At 55.6% G+C, this 18,591-nt stretch overlaps 1 protein-coding gene across 1 annotated transcript in view; it reads right to left on the bottom strand.

Annotated features, from left to right (window-relative positions):
- CREB3L1 (cAMP responsive element binding protein 3 like 1) overlaps nucleotides 1-18,591 on the bottom strand; it is a 38,029-nt gene that overhangs the window by 4,154 nt on the left and 15,284 nt on the right. The window contains exons 2-9 of the mRNA XM_027979678.3: nucleotides 12,516-12,744; nucleotides 9,210-9,391; nucleotides 5,923-6,001; nucleotides 3,674-3,831; nucleotides 2,878-3,027; nucleotides 2,586-2,644; nucleotides 2,201-2,269; nucleotides 262-361 (exon numbers count right to left, since the gene is read on the bottom strand). Coding sequence (XP_027835479.2) covers nucleotides 262-361; nucleotides 2,201-2,269; nucleotides 2,586-2,644; nucleotides 2,878-3,027; nucleotides 3,674-3,831; nucleotides 5,923-6,001; nucleotides 9,210-9,391; nucleotides 12,516-12,744 — 1,026 coding nt within the window. The remainder of the gene's footprint in view (nucleotides 1-261; nucleotides 362-2,200; nucleotides 2,270-2,585; nucleotides 2,645-2,877; nucleotides 3,028-3,673; nucleotides 3,832-5,922; nucleotides 6,002-9,209; nucleotides 9,392-12,515; nucleotides 12,745-18,591) is intronic.

Genomic DNA, 18,591 nt, shown 5'->3' with positions numbered 1-18,591 from the left:
CCTCAGAGGCGCCGTCCTCATGGCGCCCGGCCTGTCATCCCCTAGCAGGGTTAGTGTGAGTCCCTATGCCTCCAGACCGTGTCAGAACTGGTCAGGGAAGGTCATGTTCCAGAAGGTTCCACGGGCTTTGGTGAAAGAGGCGGGGGTCTGCTGGAGCCAGGGCACTGACAGCTCTGCACACCACCCCCCAGGCCCCCGGAAAGCCGGCCTTGGGGGAGACCAGGCCTCTTGCGGCTCTGTGGGGAGGGAACAGTAACCTACCATGAGGCAGGTCCCCGTCTGGGTGGCGGCCATCTTGTAAGGTCTGGAGATCTTGCTGGTGACCAGAGTCTGGAGTTTCTGCAGCTGCTGGAGCAGAGTCCTGAGGGGGGCACAGCGGTCACCCGCGGGCTCTGCCCCAGCAGGCTGGCATCGCTGCCTCCTGGAGCTCTCCCCCGTGCGGGGTGGGAGTGGGGCACCTGGGCTGGCTCTAGACTTGGCTTCCACGCCAGGTGCCCGCTTCACTCAAGGCAGAAAAGGTCACTTCCCGCTTGGCTCCTCTGTGGCGTGGCCGGGGCACCTGGCGCCCGCTTCACGGTGCATAGCTGGGTCACCCTGTGGGAGGCTTCTTCTGGCCAAAGCGGAGGTCGGAGGCGGGTCTAGCCCACCTGGGCTGAGGTCACCTTCTTCTTCTTTAACCCCGCACCAGCCGCAGCTAAACTGACCTTCCCTCCTCCTACCCTGAGCTGATAAGAAGGGCATGTCTGGCAGCCGCCTGGTACACAGTGAGGGGTGAGCGTGCGGAGAGTGGTAGCTACCATTTTTTTGGTTAATTTTGTCACAGTTTTTGCTTTTATCACAGCACCTGTAACACTTCGTTTATTTACAAATTTGTATGTCATTCCACGGGGTTGCAAAGAGTCGGACACGACTGAGCGACTGAACAACGACGTCAGTCTCTTTCGCTAACTGTGGGGGCTCCCTGAGGGCAGGGACTGGGTCCTCCCCAGCAAGGAATCAGCCCACCCTTGGTGAACAAATGTTGAATCATCTCTTCCCTCCCGCCCAGCTGGTCCATGGGGTTGCAGTTCCCAGAATGTACAGCAGGTGGCGAAATAGCTCCAAAGGCCTGGCCCTATTGGGGACCAGAGAGGAATCTGGGCCAGAGGAAGGGGGTGAGGGGCGAGGGCTCCCACCCCTCTTCCCTGAATCAGAGGGGCATTCTCCGGGTCAGTCAGGGGAGTGGCTGGATCCCACTGGAGAAGCTGGGGGAGAAGGAAGGAAAGAAGGAAAAAGCCTTCTGTTGAGTACCTGCTCCCTACCAGCTGTTGGCTGCTGCTTTAATTACTCCCGGCAAACAATTATTAAAGGCCTACTGTGGGCTCATGACTGGTCACTAACAAGAATTCAAAATAACAGCAAGAAAAAAGAAGAAGAAAAGTTAACATGAAGGGAGCATTCTCAAATGCCAAGGACAGTGCCGGCCCTTTACTTGCTAGGTCTCATCGCATCGTCACATGAATCTGGGGAGATTCACTTCCATCGTCTCCATGCAGACAGAGAAACTGGGGCCCAGAGATGCATGACAGTTTTCCTGGGATCACAAAAACAGCACCCAGAGTTGTGACTTTCTGTGGCCACCGCTTGCCAGGCCCTGTGTGGGCTCCAGACTGTTTCTCAAACTTAGTCGTGCACGTGAATCACTTAAGTGTGTTGCTGAAATGCAGATTCTGATTCAAGTTAAATGTGGGGAGAGGCCTGAGATTGTGCACTTCTGCAAGCCCCCAGTTGATGTTGACGTGCTGGTCTGAGAAACTCACTTTGAGTAGTAAACAGGTACATCGGTGCTCTAACTTCAGGGTGCCTCAGAATTACCTGGAGGGCTTGTTAACACATAGGTTGTGGAACCTTCCCTGGATTCAATAGGGCTGGCACAAGGCCCGGGCACAAAGCATTCCTAACAAGTGCCCAGGGGCTGCTGCTGGTCTGTATTATTACCTCATTTAAGCATCTCGACAGCTCTGTCTGGTACCTAGAGCTCTGAGTGGATAAAGGAGGATGGGAAACTGATGGTCCCAGGCTGCAGTGCCCCTGCTTCTGGGATTCGCATCTCACTGAGCTCAGTGGCCTCTCCTCTCTCCTGCCTCCCAGAGCTATGCCAGAGCCAGCCACTGGCTGCAGAAGGGCAGGGGCCAGGGGGAACGCAGGCGGCACCACCCACCTGTTGGCATTCTCCAGGGTCTCCACCTTCTTCCACAGTTCATTGTTCTCAGATGTAAATGTCTCCACCCTGTGGGGGCCAAGCAGACACAGGCTCAGTGACAAACCCCAGACTTGGCTTCCCCCCCACTTTGGGGTCACGTGGTGTGTGGCACGCAGAATCTTAGTCCCCAACCAGGATTTGAACCCGTGCCCCCTACACTGGGAGCACAGAGTCGTAACCGCTGGGCCACCGGGGAAGTCTCTCTGCTACCCCCTTTGCCCTGCCCCCCAGCATCCTACTCCCCTGCCACCCCCGCACCGCCCCCAAGAGGGTGGGAGAGGAAGCCAGGTTGGGGAGCGGAGCCCAGGCCACCCGGGCTGGCCACCCGCCCCAGGCCCCTTACTTCTTTTCTAGACACTCCACGTACTCCTTCTTCTTACGGCGGCTCTCCTGGGCCGAGATCTAGAGGGGGAAGCCCCCAAACGGGAGTTGTTACTGTTCAGTCACCAAGCTGTGTCCGACTCTCCATGACCCCGTGGACCGCAGTAGGCCAGGCTTCCCTGTCCCTCACGGAGTTACCATGCCATGTATCCACTTCCTGGGCTCCCCAGTTTCAGGACTGGCACGGCCAGGGGAGCAGAGCCCCACCCCCAAGGAAGCCCCAGGGCAGGGCTAGGGTCTGCCTCGTGCTCTACCTTGTTCTTGATCTTCCTCCGGACTCTCTTCAAGGCCTTCTCCTCGGCTTTGGTGAGGGGGAGTTTGGTGGGGATGGGGTAGCCCTCAGCAACCAGGGTGCGCTTCTCCTCCTCCGTCAGGAGCAGCGGCCCCGACGTCCCCTGTAATTTCTGTGGCAAGGGGGACATACTAGTTAGAAACCAGACAGCCCTGCATTCAAATCCGAGCTCAGCCATTTACCCTGGGCATGACCTTGGCAAGGCACCCAGCTCGCTGAACCTCAGTTTCCTCATCTGCAAGAGGGGCGGATCTGAATTAAATCCAGTAACATGTCACAAGTGCTGAGGATGTTGCTGGCAGCCTGGCATGTTAGGCCCTTAATATACTGTTGGGAAGGGCTGGTCTCTAGATCCCATCGTGGAATCCACAGCCTCAGAGCTTACTTGTCCAGGGCCCCGTGAACAGCACCCACCTCGGACACCTAGCACCTCTAGACTGAGGGTTCCTCAACCCGTCCCAGGGCTCCTGGGCCTCCTGAACTTTGCTCTGCAGACAGTGCTCCTTGGAGGCAGCCTGGGCCGTCCCCCTGGAGGTCAGGAATGTTAAGCTGTAGACCTAGCTTGGCCACCAGCGGGTTCAGCAGGCCTCCTGGACTCTTCCTGTCTCCTATTCATCCCCAAGCACAATTAAAAGATCTTCACTCCCATCTGTGGGGCAGGCGCCTCCTGTGTTCTGATATGGGTGGGATCAGGTTTAGGGCTCCCCCCAGACACTGGATTCTTCGACTCTGGGGTCAGTCCGGCCCCAGCCGCTTACGTGAGGGGCGGTGAGGAGTGGAGAGGTGGAGATGGCCGTGGAGGAGCGGGCCATGGGCCGGATAGGGCTGGAGGGGGGCAGAGAGCGGGGACTCTGGGAGCCGTCGCTGTCGCTGCCGTGGCTGCTGGGGGGCGTCGGGGGCATCTGCAACAGGTCCTCTGCGGGGAGTAGGAGAAACCAGGTTAGCCGGGCGCCCCAGCTCCGGGCAGACAGAGTTCAGCACAGCGGGGGCCTAAGCCGGTCCCAAAGGCATGTGGGCAGACTGCTCCGGCCTTGACCCTAGAACGTCAGAAGACACCCCCCACCCCCACCCCTGGACCCTAGCGTGTCAGAAAGTAGAGTTGGCATCCCAGAAGACAATATCTGAAGGCCATGCCCTCTCTGACTCCACCAAGCCCAGCTCCTTTAAACCCGATTCTTGGTGGGAATTCCCTGTTGGCTCAGACGATAACGAATCCCCCTACAATGCAGGAAACCTGGGTTCCCTCCTTGGGTTGGGAAGATCCCTTGGAGTAGGGAATGGCTACCCACTCCAGTGTTCTTTACTGGAGAATTCCACAGACGGAGGAGCCTGGTGTAGTCTGTGGATGGGGTCGCAGAGTTGGAAATGACTGAGTGGCTAACACTAATACTTGGCAGGGATAACACAGAGGTTGGATTCTCGGGGCTCCTTGTCCCTGGGTCGGGAAGATCCCCTGGAGAAGCAAATGGCGACCCACTCCACTATTCTTGCCTGGGAAATCCCATGGACAGAGGAGCCTAGCGGGCTACAGTCCCTGGGGTTGCAAGAGTCGGACACGGCTTAGTGACTAAACCCTGACTTCACAGGGCTCAGGGTCTGTGACACTCCAACTTGGCAACCCCAGGAGATGACTAGAGTCTGCCCACAGCGAGACCCACGGGGATCAGGCAGGGCAAGCGGCAGCCTCTTTTCCTTTCTTTCCATTTCAGAACACCAGGGTGTCTATTTCCCACCTCAGGGTAACAGGGCTTTCAGCAGACCCGCCAGGAGCACTGCTCTCCCCAGCATGCCTTCCCTGCTGCCTCTCTGGGCCGCAGCATCGGGAAGAGGCCTGGGCCAAGCCCAGAGGACCAAGAACCTGGAAGGCTGCAGTCCCTGGGATGCACAGCGTCGGACACAGCTGAGCACGCGTGCACACACACGTGGGAATCTGGAGCCCACTGCACCGCAGAGCTGGGCTGAGACTGGGAGGAACCACTGCGTCCTTCCGGGCTCTGCCCCCCACCGCCTCCTACAGGAGGCCCCTCTCTCTTCTTTGGTGTCATCTGCCTCTCGTGGATGCCGTACTGTAAAGAGCACTGAACTTGGAGTCAGACCTGAGTTCAAGTCCTGACTGTTGTACCCCACAACTATGTGACCTATATTCATGCTTACTTATCACCTCCCAGCCTCACTTCCCTGTTTAACTGGGGGTGGAATGACTCCCTGTATGGAGCTGGGAGGATGCAGTGGGCTGATGGATGTGACTGTGCTTTATGATGTAAGGTGTTTTCACACTGGTCCCTTTCTACCTCCAGTTAATTCTGTCTTCTGTCAGAGGTTGTTGTGAGTAACTTGAGGATGAAACTTGGGCCTTGTTCATCTTCCTGAACCTTGGGATGGTTAGCCCAGAGCCTGATACACAGTTGATGCTTAATCAGTGTTGGATGAATGAATGAGGTTGGATTGGAGAGATTAAGTTAGTTCTCTCTCCTGCTCAATCTGAGAAGCTCCCTCTGTTCTCTCCTGTCAGATCTGGGGAGGTGTTTCCTGGGATCTGTCATCTTTAACCCATAACACAACTGTATAATTTAGTGGTTTGTCCGTGACCCTACTGTGTGAGCTCCTTGGGTACAACGACTGTTTTCTCTCTCTGTGTCCCCAGTTCCTGGAACTAGGAGAGGCCCAATGTACTCTCGTTGGATGGGTGGATGAATGGATAGATGGAAGAATGGACAGATGGACGGATAAATGAGTAAAAGGATGGGCTGATGGCTACGGAGAGGACCTCAGTTAGCGAATGATGGGAGGGGAAACTGGCAAACAGGGCGAGAAGGTGGCGATAACAGTGACGACAGCTGTAGAATGGGTAGGAAGGGGACTGGAGGGCCGGAGAATGGGCACAGAAGGGAGGAGAGACTCACGGGGAGAAAAGGGACGTTTTGAGGGAGACGGGGCTGAACTGAGGGGTAAGGAATGCGGTCTGTCCAAGACTGGAGACGAAGAGCCCCCCTCCAGACACACTCACCTGGTGTCACTTTGAGGAACTGGTTCACCTCCTGGGGCTCAGCTTTGATCACTGGCAGCTGAGTCATCTCTCCTGGGGCCTGCGGAAGAGGCAGGGCTCCAACAGCTGCTCCGGGGGCCTGTCCCCACCAGGCCCGCCAACTTCCCTCCCTCCCTGGGCCTTGAGGCGGGGGGTGTCTGCCCTACAGCATTAAGAAAGTAGCTGGGCTCAGGGTTCCAGGCATATCCCAGAGGAAGCAGAGGCACGTTCCTGTGTTTAGAGAAGGCAAGACAGGCCTCAGGGAAGAGAGTGGGGGCCCAGGAACATCCTCTAGCTCCCGAGTTCAGGGAAGAAGGGCTTCCCGTGGCCTCTGAGCCCAGGGCCGTCTTGTTTGGAGGACAATGACCCTACACCGACTGTGAATACCATGCAGGCCTGGGTGTGTGTGTTGCCATGAGACCCCCATAATGTAATGTCTGGCAGATTACGCTGCCAGAGACACTGCCAGATTCCCTGAATGGTAACCACAGCACCGACGAAGGAGGCATTAGAGAAAGGTCTCCGAGGGTCCCTGAGCAGCTGAAGTCTGAGACCTGAAGTAGAAACAGCAGTACTCCGGATACAGGGTGGGGCAGGACATAGGCGAGGGGAAAGGCACCCCACGTCGAGGAAAAAGCATCTGCGAAAGCACAGCGCCCAGACAGAGCCCGGATAGATCCGGAAACGGCGCGCACAGAGGGCGTCCAGAGTGTAGGCTGTGTCAGAGGTGCAGTGGCAAGACAAAAGGCCAGAAGACCTGGGGAGAGGACGTGGTGGGAAGAGGAGAATCCAGAGAAAGAAGCTGGAAACAAGGAGGGCCCCTGACAGGCTTCAGCAGCTCCCCAGGTATCGCTGCTGCTGCTGCTGCGAAGTCGCTTCAGTCGTGTCCGACTCTGTGCGACCCCATAGACGGCAGCCCACCAGGCTCCTCTGTCCCTGGGATTCTCCAGGCAGGAGTACTGGAGTAGGTTGCCATTTCCTTCTCCAACGCATGAAAGTGAAAAGTGAAAGTGAAGTCACTCAGTCATGCCCGACTCTTTGCGACCCCATGGACTGCAGCCTGCCAGGCTCCTCCGTCCATGGGCTTTTCCAGGCAAGAGTACTGGAGTGGGGTGCCATTGCCTTCTCCGCCAGGTATCGCTAGTAATAAAGGAACCAGTTGCCAGTGCAGAAGACATGAGAGACGTGGGTTTGAACCCTGGGTCGGGAAGATCCCCTGGAGGAGGGCATGGCAACCCACTCCAGTATTCCTGCCTGGAGAATCCCATGGACAGAGGAGCCTGGTGGGCTACAGCCCGTGGGGTTGCAACGAGTCGGACATGACAGAAGTGCCTTAGCACACACACACAATGGGTTTTAAGCAAGGGACTGGTAGAATTAGATGAATGCTTTAGCTAAACACACATTGCTATTTCTTTATACCATTCCAACATGGTTTCAGAAAGGACATCGCATGCGTGGCTTCCTATGCAGGAGTGTCAACACGCACATAAGGGGTGTTCTCTTTGAGAAGACACAGTGTTGGGTGCTGGATTTCAGGCCCATCTCTCCCCTCCAGGTCCAGAAGCCAGCAGAGAGAGGTCATGATATCGTGGGTGGGACCCAGAATCCTGAATTTCAGCAGATGAGCCAGAATCATAGGACGGTGAGGCTGGCTGGGACCTTGGAGATTTCCTTGTCTACATTCCAGCTGAGCCCTCAAGTGACAGATGAAAGGACTGAGACGCTGTAGGGGGGCTCCACTTCCGTGGGTCACACGCTCATTCTCGCCACCCAACTCCTGGTTCCCTCACTTTCCGCTGGGGGGTCGAGACCTCATTAGAGGGGAAAAGGTGGGCTCTGGGGTCTGGTGGCTGAGTCTAGAATGCAGCTCCATTTCTTCCAACTGCGCAACGCGGGGCAAGTTGCCTAACCTCTCAGTTCGCTCCCCTGAGCCCAGCGCCTAACTTCCATGACCTTGACTCCACGGCCATCCTGTCTTCCCTTCCTGCTCTGGGGAGGCCTCAGAAGTTGCAGAGCCAGCCCTGGAGATGGTCCCCAAAGATACCCTCCGTCTGAAGCCAGCCCTGAACCCTCCAGTCCCTGGTGGAGGAAGAGGGAATGCCCTTTCTTGACTCTGCATGTGGGCTAAGTCGCTTCAGTCACGTCTGACTCTTTGCGACCCCAGGCTCTCTCCCATCCATGGGATGCTCCAGGCAAGAATGCTGAAGTGGAGTGAGTTGCCACTTCCTCCTCCGGTGGATCTTCCCAACTCAGGGATCAAACCCGTGTCTCTTCCATCTCTGGCACTGTCAGGCAGGTTCTTTACCGCTGCTGCCACCTGGGAAGCCCTTGGGCCACGTGTGTTTTGAGCCGTGTGTCCAGCAGGGGGCAGTGCCAGCCAAACCCCGACTCAAGGGATTCCTTGGGCTTCCTGGTGACTCAGGGGTAAAGGATGCTCCTGCCAATGCGGGAGATGCGGGTTCGCATCCCTGGGTCGGGAAGATCCCCTGGAGAAAGAAAAACCCGCTCCAGTATTCTTGCCTAGGAAATCCCATGGACAGAGGAGCCTGGTGGGCTACCGCCCATGGGGCCGCAGAGTCAGACACAACGTAGCAACTAAACAACGGCAGCGACTCGTGTTTTAGACGCAAGAGTAGGAGCCCCTTAGCCGTAGTTCACGCTCCCATTTTACAGAGAAGGAAGCTGAGGAATAAAGAAGGAAGGCACCGTGCCCACAGCACAAGAGGCCCTCAGCAGGCCTCTCCCAGGCGCCCGGAGTCTGGGCCTTACGGCCCCAGAAGGGTCTTCAGATGTCCGCTTTGGTGCTATAGCTGAGCGATGGTATCTAGACATTCATGGGGGGAGGGCCGGCCTGCGAGTGTAGGTTAAACATATTCATTTCATGAATATAAACAATGGAAATAGGGTATAATTTTTATATTTCCATTTAGGGGTTTCTTCATTTTTTAAAATCCGGACACTGAGAAAATTAAATGTCCTGGGCTGTCTCCTTCCCTGAGACCCTGGACGGGGTCCCCGATGCCCAGCCCTGCCTGGGTCCCTTTGTCTTCCTCCCCACACAGTGAGGGCCCCTGTGGTCTGAGTCTGTTCTAGATTGGTGAAAGGGTGGCCCAAGGTGGGGGCAGAGACAGAGTCTGGAGACTCCCAAGGGCCACGCTGCTCCGTGCTCAGAGCCCCGGGGTGCCCAGGGTTTTGGATGGCCCTTCCTACAGAGATCCACCCCCCCGCCCCCACCCTCGGCCCCTGTGAATAGGCCCCAGGCTCACCTGGTGGGCGACAGGCAGCCTGGTCATGGGGCTGAGGCCCAGCAGCGGGGTGGTAGCCATGGCGGCGGCGGCCATAGCCGAGGAGGTGGCCAGAGGGTCCACGGGCAGCTCCGGGCTCTGCTCCTGCTTCACCATGACCGAGCACAGTTTGTGCCCCAGCACCCACGCTCCATGTTCCACATCTAGGGAAGGGGGCAGGGCCCAGGCTCAGGGGACTCCCAGAGCAGAGGGCTCGGCCCCCTCCTGGCCCCTTGCTGGACAGGGCTGTGGAGGGATGTTAGGGTACACCGGGAGGCAGGCAGGGAAGGGCATGGGGGGGCAGACTGGGCAGACTGGGCTGGGCCCAGAACAGATGGAGGCATCTTCTTCATTCAGCAGTTTACAGAGTGGGCTTGGACAACAGACCCCTCCCGCCTGGCTGTGTGACCTTAAGCAGGTTGCTTAACCTCTCTGAGCCTTAGCTTCCTCACCTGTAAAAATACTGGTCACAAAGTAAATGTTCAACAAATGGCAGCTATTGTGAATACGATTACATTTATTCAGCAAACATCTAATGAGTGCCATGCTAGGTGCTGGGGGTTTGGAGAGTCACGAGCAGTTTAGCGCAGTTAAAGGAAGGGGGAAGATGGAGTCAGGCCAGCAGGGATGGGTTGGCCTTGAAGGCTGGACTCAGAGCTGTAACTTTGTCCTAAAGGTAACGAGGAGACGCTGAAGGGTTTTAAGCACACTCGGGTTTATAAGGTTCAAAAAGATCACTCTGCCTCTGTGTGCAGACTGGACTGACTGCAGGCGAGATAGAGGTGGTGAGACCCTCAGGAGGCTGTTTCCGGAGAGAGGAAATGAGGCACGTGCTAAGCCAGCGGCAGCAGGGGTGGAGAAGAATATACTGGAGACAAGATAAGAAGGAAGACTCCATGGGGCCCTCTGGTGCCTGGATGGGAGGATGAGTGATGCCCAGGTTTCCCAGGGCAGCATCCACCTCCTGCCCACCTCGTGGGCCTCCTGGCCTCATCTGGGCCACAGGGCTGCCGGGCATCACCCTCTTTCCTGACGGGTGCCTACAGTCCTCCTCTCCAAGTCAGCTCTGCTGCTAGTGGCCCCAGCACCTGGCTCGGGTGAGGCTGAGGTCTGAGGAGCCAGCACGGAGGGGCTAGAGGGACTGGAGACTCTGAGGCCCATTATGGGTGGGGAGAGGGGTCAGCAGCCACCTTATCCCACCTCTGAGGTCAGGCCCCACCCTGCAGGGAGCCTGAGGGCCCCCGCCCCTGGGCTCCAGGAACACCCACAATCTTCCCAAATTACAGAGTCAGCCTGCCGGACTCCGGGAAGCTGCCCCCTGCAAAGGACCCACAGACAAATTGCTCTAAAAATAGACTTGGGGTGGTGAGGAATTGCCGGGATGGGAGGCGGTCCACCCCACGCTGCCCTTCCCGAGGCTGGGGTCCGCCACCCTATTGAGGTGACCTCCAGACGGCAGGGCAGAGGTCAGGGCATGTAGGGAAAATGCTGGGACCTCCACAGCCACAAGCCCTGGAGCCTCTTAAAGCCCCAGCAGGTGTCCCTGCCCTCAAGCGGGGAGGTGAGGTGGGGAATGGGGCGGGGTATAAGGGCCTGTCTCTGCCCTTGGGGAATCTCAAAGACCCTCAGAAGCAGCTCACACATCATGCACTGGGACCAATTCTAAGCTCTTGAATTTGTGTATTGCTACCATCAACTCTGGGGGCCAGCATTGCTATTCTGTCAACTTAATAGATGAGAAAATTTAAAAACTCCACTCAAGACCATTGTCCTCTGAAGGGAAGGGAACCCTGTTCATGGTTCTAGCCACTATCTTCTTAATAGGACTTTATATACACAATGAAATAGCCACAAATTATATATACGGAGATAGTGGAGGACAGGGAAGCCTGGTGTGCTGCAGTCTATGGGGTTGCAAAGAGTCAGATACACTTAGCGACTGAATGTCAACAAATATATATACAGATACACACACATAAATATATTTATATAGGGATTTCCCTAGTGGCTCAGACAGTAAAGAATTCACCTGTAGCGCGGGAGACCTGGGTTCGATATCTGGGTCCAGAGGATCTCCAGGAGAAGGGAATGGCAACCCACTCCAGTATTCTTGCCTGGAGAATTCCATGACAGAAGAGCCTGGCGGGCTGTAGTCCGCAAAGTCTGGAACATGGCTGAGTGACCATCACTTTCACTTTCATATATATGAGCCAGAATTCTCAAGCTATTTATGTCTTCATTTGAAAATTGAGATTCAGAGAAGTTAAGCAACTTGTTTCAAGGTCCCACAGCAGCTGGTAGAGGCACCAGGATGCACACCAAAGCCAGTACCCCTTCCTGCCCCTTAAGGCTGGCAACTGTGGTGGTGGCAAGGGTATGAGGTTTAGAACCAGGGGGCCTGCTTGCTCCCAGGTCCCTGCTCTTCATTTTACTATGTGTGTGACCAAAACAGCTCAGCTTTCCTGAAGTCTCATTTTCCTTACCAGACAAATGGGGAGTATGATTAAAGTGACTCTGACCTCACCTGTGAGTTGTGAGAAATAAACGAGATAATTAACAGGAAGGCACTTTGTAGACGGGACAGTGCCATCGAAACGTTTACTGTTATTCCTGTTTGAGATGAAGAAACTGAGGCTTAGAAAGGCTGAGTCCAGGATCACCCAGCCTAGCAGGACGGAGCCGGAACCACCCGTATCTGAGGGAACACCCAAACAGACCATTTCTAGGGAGGGCGCAGGCTGGCGTTCTCGAATGTAGATCGCCTGAGAGGAAAGACTCAAAGGGTCCTTTGCATAACAGGGGAAGAGGAGGGCAGAGGACAGCTTTAGGGAACCCGGCCTTTGGGAGGAGAAGTAGGTAGGGTGTGGGCGGCTCTCTCAGAGGACCTCACAGTGGGAGGAGGTGGTAAAGTTGTAGAGTCTTGTAACTTGTCCACACTTACTGTTTAATCCTCCCCACCCCAGCCCCTCAGTTGTTTCATCTAAGACTGGTTCTCGGACCTAAGCATCAGTCGGTGTCACCTGGAAGGCTGGACCCTCCCCACAGGGTTTCTGATCTGGCAGGTTTGGGTGGGACCTGAGAACCTGACTTTCCAACGAGTTCCTAGGTGATGCTGCTGGTCTGGGACCTCCCCCTTTGCACATCAAGTCAGTGGAAGAGCCTCTTGACAAGCGCCCTTCTGGGCTGGACTTGAGGAAGAGCCGAAACACGGAGGATGGTCTCCCTTGAGAGGGGGCTGTGAGTGGCTTCTCTGGGTCTGGGGTCCTGGGCCCTGCCACCCCTTCTTACCTTGGGTGGTGTCTTCCATCTTGATGGGCACGACAGGGCTCTGAGGCGCCGAGTCACCGCTTAGGGAGTAGCTGTGCTCGGCCTGGATGCCCGGCGTGGGGGAGTCCAGTTCCATGTCCAGGAGAGGGCTCTTCTCGTCCAGCACAGGGTCATCAAAGAAACTGCTGAACAGGTCGTTGGAGAAGTCCTCCATGTTCTCTGCAAAGTGGTCCAGGTGCTCGGGGAAGTGCTAGGGGAGGAAGGGGGGAGGAGGGGGTTAGCTTATCCACCATGGTCCCTGTGTCAACGACAAAAGGGCGCCTGCCAAGGCTATTTGGCATCTGTCCACCCACTCCAGGATTCTCGCTTGGAAAATCCCATGGGCAGAGGAGCCTGGCGGGCTGCAGTCCATAGGGTCACCAGGAGTTGGACGTGACTGAGCGACTAACCCGCCATCTGTGGAGACAGAACGCTGTGCTACTGCAGCTGTTGACCTTTGACACGCCCTGAGGGGAGTTCAGGGAGGAGAGTCAGGCACTCAATGCTCCAGAAAAATGAGTGACACAGATCTTTAGAGAGTTAGATATTTTCAGCAACTGATTTCATGATCCCAGTCCTTGCATCTCCTCCTATCTAGACAGGCACTAAATCTCTTCATTAGTGACATCAGCTCCTCGTGACTAGCAGAACACCTTTTGAAAGTTAAGTGCTGGATTGCATGGAATGCCCCCTTCACCAGAATCATATGCATTGATCTTTCCCCACAACCTCTTTGGAGCAGTTTCTCAAAACTGTCTGAGGTGCTGTCTCCTGGGCTACAGTCCTCATTTTGCCCCCATATAAAACTTAACTCCCAACTCTCCTGTTGTGCATCTTTTTTAGTTGACACCTGCAACCTCCCCATCACTCTTCCCACTGAAAGCATGTACCTCAGATTGGGACATGAACCCACGTGGCCAGGATCCCACAGTTGCAGCATGAGGGATCTAATTCCCTGACCGGGAATCGAACCCGGCCCCCTGCATCAGGAGCTCGGGGTAATCTTAGCCGCTGGACTACCAGGTAAGTCCCCCATCATCCTTCCTATCTCTACTGTCACCCCATCAGCACGTTACCGTCACCACCACCTCCACTGACATCCCCAACCTCTCCGGTGGCATCCTCAAGGCTGTGCCCTGGATGGTGTGAAAGAACCCAAGCGATAGGACACGCGGCTATAATTCTGGCTCTGTGACCTTGGTCAAATCGCTTAGATTGCCCAAGCCTGCTTCTCAGTCCACCCTACTTCCATCACAAGAGGACTAAGGAACTAAGTACTGAAGAATAACTCCACCTCCCCCAGCAAGTTTGCATTCCGAAGGCGATATCAGCGACTTTTGTATTCTATTCTCTTTTGCTGGAATGCAAAGTGGGGAGATTATCAAGGACTCTGCTCCCCTCAATGGATATGAGTTTGAGCAAACTCCGGGAGAGAGTGGAGGACAGAGGAGCCTCGTGAGCTGCAGTCCTTGGGATCACAAAGAGTCGGACACGACTGAGTGACTGAACCGCTGCTCCCCTCATTGGCAGGGTCTTCACTTGTCCTCATGCCTCCAGTGTTTCCATTTTCCCAGACATTCTTTCTGCCAAGATATCAGGCCCCAGGGCCATATCACTTGGTTTGAATCCTGGCCCTGACGCTCCTTGCTATGACTCAGTACTGTTCAGACTGCAGGGGGTGACTCAGTAGTGGGTTGTGAAGCAGGTCATGACCAGAATTTAAGGAAAAAGAAAACAGAACAAAATAGATTAGAAAAATATCAGGGCGTGCTGTGCATAGGGAAATTAAATACGTGGTAAATTTTTATCTCAGTTATGGGTGTGTGTATGATCATGCTGCTGCTGCTAAGTCACTTCAGTCGTGTACAACTCTGTGTGACCCCATAGATGGCAGCCCACCAGGCTCCCCCATCACTGGGATTCTCCAGGCAAGAACACTGGAGTGGGTTGCCATTTCCTTCTCCAATGCATGAAAGTGAAAAGTGAAAGGGAAGTCGCTCAGTCGTGTCCGACTCCTAGAGACCCCATGGACTGCAGCCCACCAGGCTCCTCTGTCCATGGGACTCTCCAGGTAAGAGTACTGGAGTGGGGTGCCATCACCTTCTCGAAGGATGTGAAATATATTTCTCAGAAACAAAATAGTCTGAAAAATATTGGTCTCCATGATCCTAGGAAAGTTGATCAATGTTTCTATGCTTCATTTCCTCTTTTGTACAGTGGGGGTGACAATAGTTCTTATCTGCTAGGGTTACTGTGAGGATTAAACAAGTTAATATATGTAAAGCACTTAGAATAGTTCCTGGTACATAGTAATTACTCAACAAACCTCTTATTAATAAAGTATCCAGCAGCAGCTGGTACATAGGAGGTTCTTGTTTTTTCTCTCTAAAGAATTATAAATACGTAAGGACATGTTAGTGTTCTTTTTTTTTGGCTGCTCTGGGCTGCACGTGGGATCTTAGTTCCCCAGTCAGGGATCGAACCCACCCCCCTCCCCCCACCTGCAGTGGCAGCATAGAGTCTTAATTAACCACAGGGAAGCCTCCTGTTCATTTGTTTTTCACTGACTGAATGAATTTGCTGGGGTTTTGCTTCTGACCCTGGGGATCCCAGCTGGTGAATGGGTAAGAACTGACTTCTGGAGTCATTGGCTTTCCGGCCTGGAATAATTGGCGCTTGTCCTAGTCTGGAAGGGGTGAGCAGAAAAGCCCTTGGTATGAGAATAAGATTCAGGGGGTCAAGACTTTTGACTCTTACCTCACTGCTTGCTAAGTTAACTCACTTTTCTAGGCCTCAGTTTCCTCATCTGTAATGGGGAAAATAATAGTTCCAACCTCATAGTGTTGTTCTGAGGATCAAATATGCATTAGGTGCTTAATGCTGCCCTCATAGGATTATGAGGATAAAGTGAGGAAATATATGAAACACATGTATCCAAATAACATACAAATACATCTGTGCAGTAGACACCTATAACACTGAGGACAGGGCCTAGTATGCAGTGGGTGCTCAATAACTGCTGTTTTATGAAAAGCCTAACCCTGGGCCTGAGGTGAACTGAGCCTGGAGCCAATGCAGGGAGGTGGTTTGGTCCTCCCACCACAAATCAGAGAATCCGGGATAAAAAGAGTTCAGAAACCCATTGACTTAAGCACTCTCACCTCTCCCAGCTTATCAGAACTTATCATCACTAGCCTACATTTGTCTTGCGATGTTAACTTTCCAAAGTGCTTTCATAGGCACCGTCTTATTTAATCCTCACAGCTACCCAAAGAGACAAGGAAGTTGCAACGCCCCCCCCCAACTAGGCAGTCAGTCACAGGCTGGACTGTGCTGGCCGCACCTCCGGCGGGGTCTGGGCCAGCCCAGCAGGGGGCGCCCTCTCTTTCTTTCCTTCTCTTTCTCTCGGGGTCTCTCAAAGGCCTGGTGTGGGACCCAGTGGGAGAGGGCTGCGAGGAGCCCAGTGAGTCAGCTGCTAAGGTATTTCTTCAGCAGCTGCGTCTCAGGCGATAAGGGTTTGCCAAGCCCTTTTCCGGGGCCTGGGAGAGGAGAGAGGCTTCCTCCAGTCTGGGCCAGGGTCCCTCAAGGATTCAGCTCCATGCAGATAGGCCAGTCCTTCTCAGAGACCCCTTATGGGGTTCCCATAGGGAACCTGCTGAGGAAGCTCAGTTGGCCCCACTTTGTGAGTGGCCCCCACCCCACCTGCTGGAGACAGCAGCCGAGGCCCAGCCGGACAGAGCTTCCAGAGGGTGGGAGCCAAGTGGAAGGGGAGGGCGGCCAAGGGTCAGGCAGTGGAGGGGGCAGGGGACACTCAGAGAACCAGGGCTTCCTTGCTCAGGACTTCCCTGTGTGCTGGGTGGACCTCCGGTGGCGACGGTGGGCATGTCCCATCACCCCCAGGCCCACCTTCTGCTCTCGGGAGGATGCCAGAATGCCTCCCTTTAGAGAGATTTTTCCTAGTCCTGTTTCTATCTGATGGCTGGCCTCTCAGCCAGTTATGGTTTATACCATCAATTTAGAGGCAGAAGGGACCTGAGAAAACCCATGGTCCATGCCCCCTCTCCCACTTGCTAATGAGGAAGCTGAGGTCCAGAGAGGGACCTCACATAGTGAGGCGGTGATGTTGAGGGAGGGGTTCTCAACAGCTCTGGGGCTGCACAGGAATCGCGGAGCAACTTCTTCTTGACCTCTCCTCTTCCTCTGTAACCACTTTCCCAACCCCCACCCCTGGATGGCCCCCTCTGGAGATCTCAGGCCTCCTAAGCTCCAGCAAGACTCCTTGTCCCGCCTCCCTACCCCGCCAAAACTACAACCAGCTCGTCCTCCAGTCCACACACACAAAGCTCAGGTTTCAGACTACCTGATGGACACGACAGGTGTGGGAGGCAGGATCCTACCTACTGTTCTGAGGGGTACCCAGTTCTACCGGGGATGAGCGTTCTTATGGGGGTGCCTTTCCAAGCAACCAGGGTGGGAAGCCAGAGAAGGAAATATTATGATTTGTTTCCCTCCTTGTTAAAAGACTTTTTCCAAGAGTCTTGCCAACATAAGCTCCCTCTCGGCGGCCACGCGCAGCAGGCGCCGGTTCCACTCTCCTGCAGGAGAGGTCCCGAGCTTTCGGGGCTCGAGGTCCCGCACACCCCTCCCCGTAGGCAGCATCTCCTCCGGAAACCGGGTCTCAGCACCCGGCCCTTTAGGATTAAAGAAGGACCGGGTCCTGCCTGCCCAGCGCTGGCCCAAGGGAAGTTAACGCCGGTGCGCGGGGGGGCCGCCCTGTGCCGGAATCCAGCCTGCTCATTGGTCGGATCTGCGGAGGTCTGGGCCAATGGGAGGAGGCTGCGCAGGCCTGCAGCAAAAGCGGCGGCGAGGAGGTGGGAGGAGGGCATGGCCCTTGGCAGGGAGGTTCCTCGGCCTCCGCGGACCGCGCGGGGATGATAAGGGCCGAGTGTACGGCCGGGGTCTGGTCTTGCGTCCCTGCCTGCACCTGGGGCAGAGGCAGAGACGGCCCATCTGAGCTTGCCCATGGGCCTGGCAGTCCTACGGTGCCCCGAGTCCCTTATCAGTTGGCCTGGCCTCAGCCCCGCACGGGGAAGTGAAGACCGAGGGGGTCTCCTCGGACATCTCCAGCTCGAAAAAGGGAGGCTGGATCCCAACTCTTAACATCCTTTGCGGGTCTTCCAGCTCCTTCTTTCTCTCCTGGAGTCATCCTAGCTTGGGGCTCACTGATGGGGAGCGGGGTCTCTTTCCCTGGGAGAGGTGGGAAGTGAGACACTCCTGGGGCGGTAATAGCTCCGTCTGAGGTTCCTCTCGGTTCCCCAGCTCGAATTCCTTCCAGAGAGTCGATGCAGAGCGAGGGGAAAGCTCTGGGGACACGACTGTCCGCTGAGGATGTGTATGGGAAAGGAGACCCCCCCAAGCTGCCGCAGCCTCAGAGCGCCCCCTTCTCTCAAGCCCCCTAGAACGTCGGCGTGGCTGCGCCCCCATCACGGTCTTCTGCCCCTCCCCCGGTCCAGGCTGATGCAGTCTGTTTGAGGAAAAGAGGGAGGAGACCGGAGTGGGTCCAGGCTGAGCCGTGGGATAAGGATTGGTGGGGGGGGGGGGGGGGGAATGCCGAGCCCGGACATTCCTTCCGAGAGAGTGAGCTCTGCTGAGAGACGGGGGGAGGAGAGCCCTTCCCCTCCCCCGCAGGCTACCCCCCTCATACATTCCCGGACGGTTACTTGCCTCGTGGTCACTAGAAAATTGCCCCCATTTCAAGCTGAGGGGCCACCAGTCTGAGTCACTGTTGTGCCCTGTATGGGGGTGGGGTGAGGGTAGGGTCAAGAGAGAACAGGGAGGGGCTTGGGGAAGGGAGGTGGGCCCCTGGGTACACAGTTGTCAGGCCCTCCCAGCCTTTAAGCATCACACTCCAGTCATTTGACTTCCCTGACGGCTCAGACAGTAACCAGTCTGCTTGCTGGGCAAGAGACTCCGGTTCGATCCCTGATTCGTGAAGATCCCTTGGAGGAGGAAATGGCAACCCACTCCAATATTCTTGTCTGGGGAATTCCATGGACAG

Source organism: Ovis aries, chromosome 15, assembly GCF_016772045.2.
Source record: "Ovis aries strain OAR_USU_Benz2616 breed Rambouillet chromosome 15, ARS-UI_Ramb_v3.0, whole genome shotgun sequence".
Taxonomy (NCBI): Eukaryota; Metazoa; Chordata; class Mammalia; order Artiodactyla; family Bovidae; genus Ovis; species Ovis aries.
Note: the sequence above shows the minus strand (reverse complement) of the source record. Positions and strands in the feature narration are given on the sequence as shown.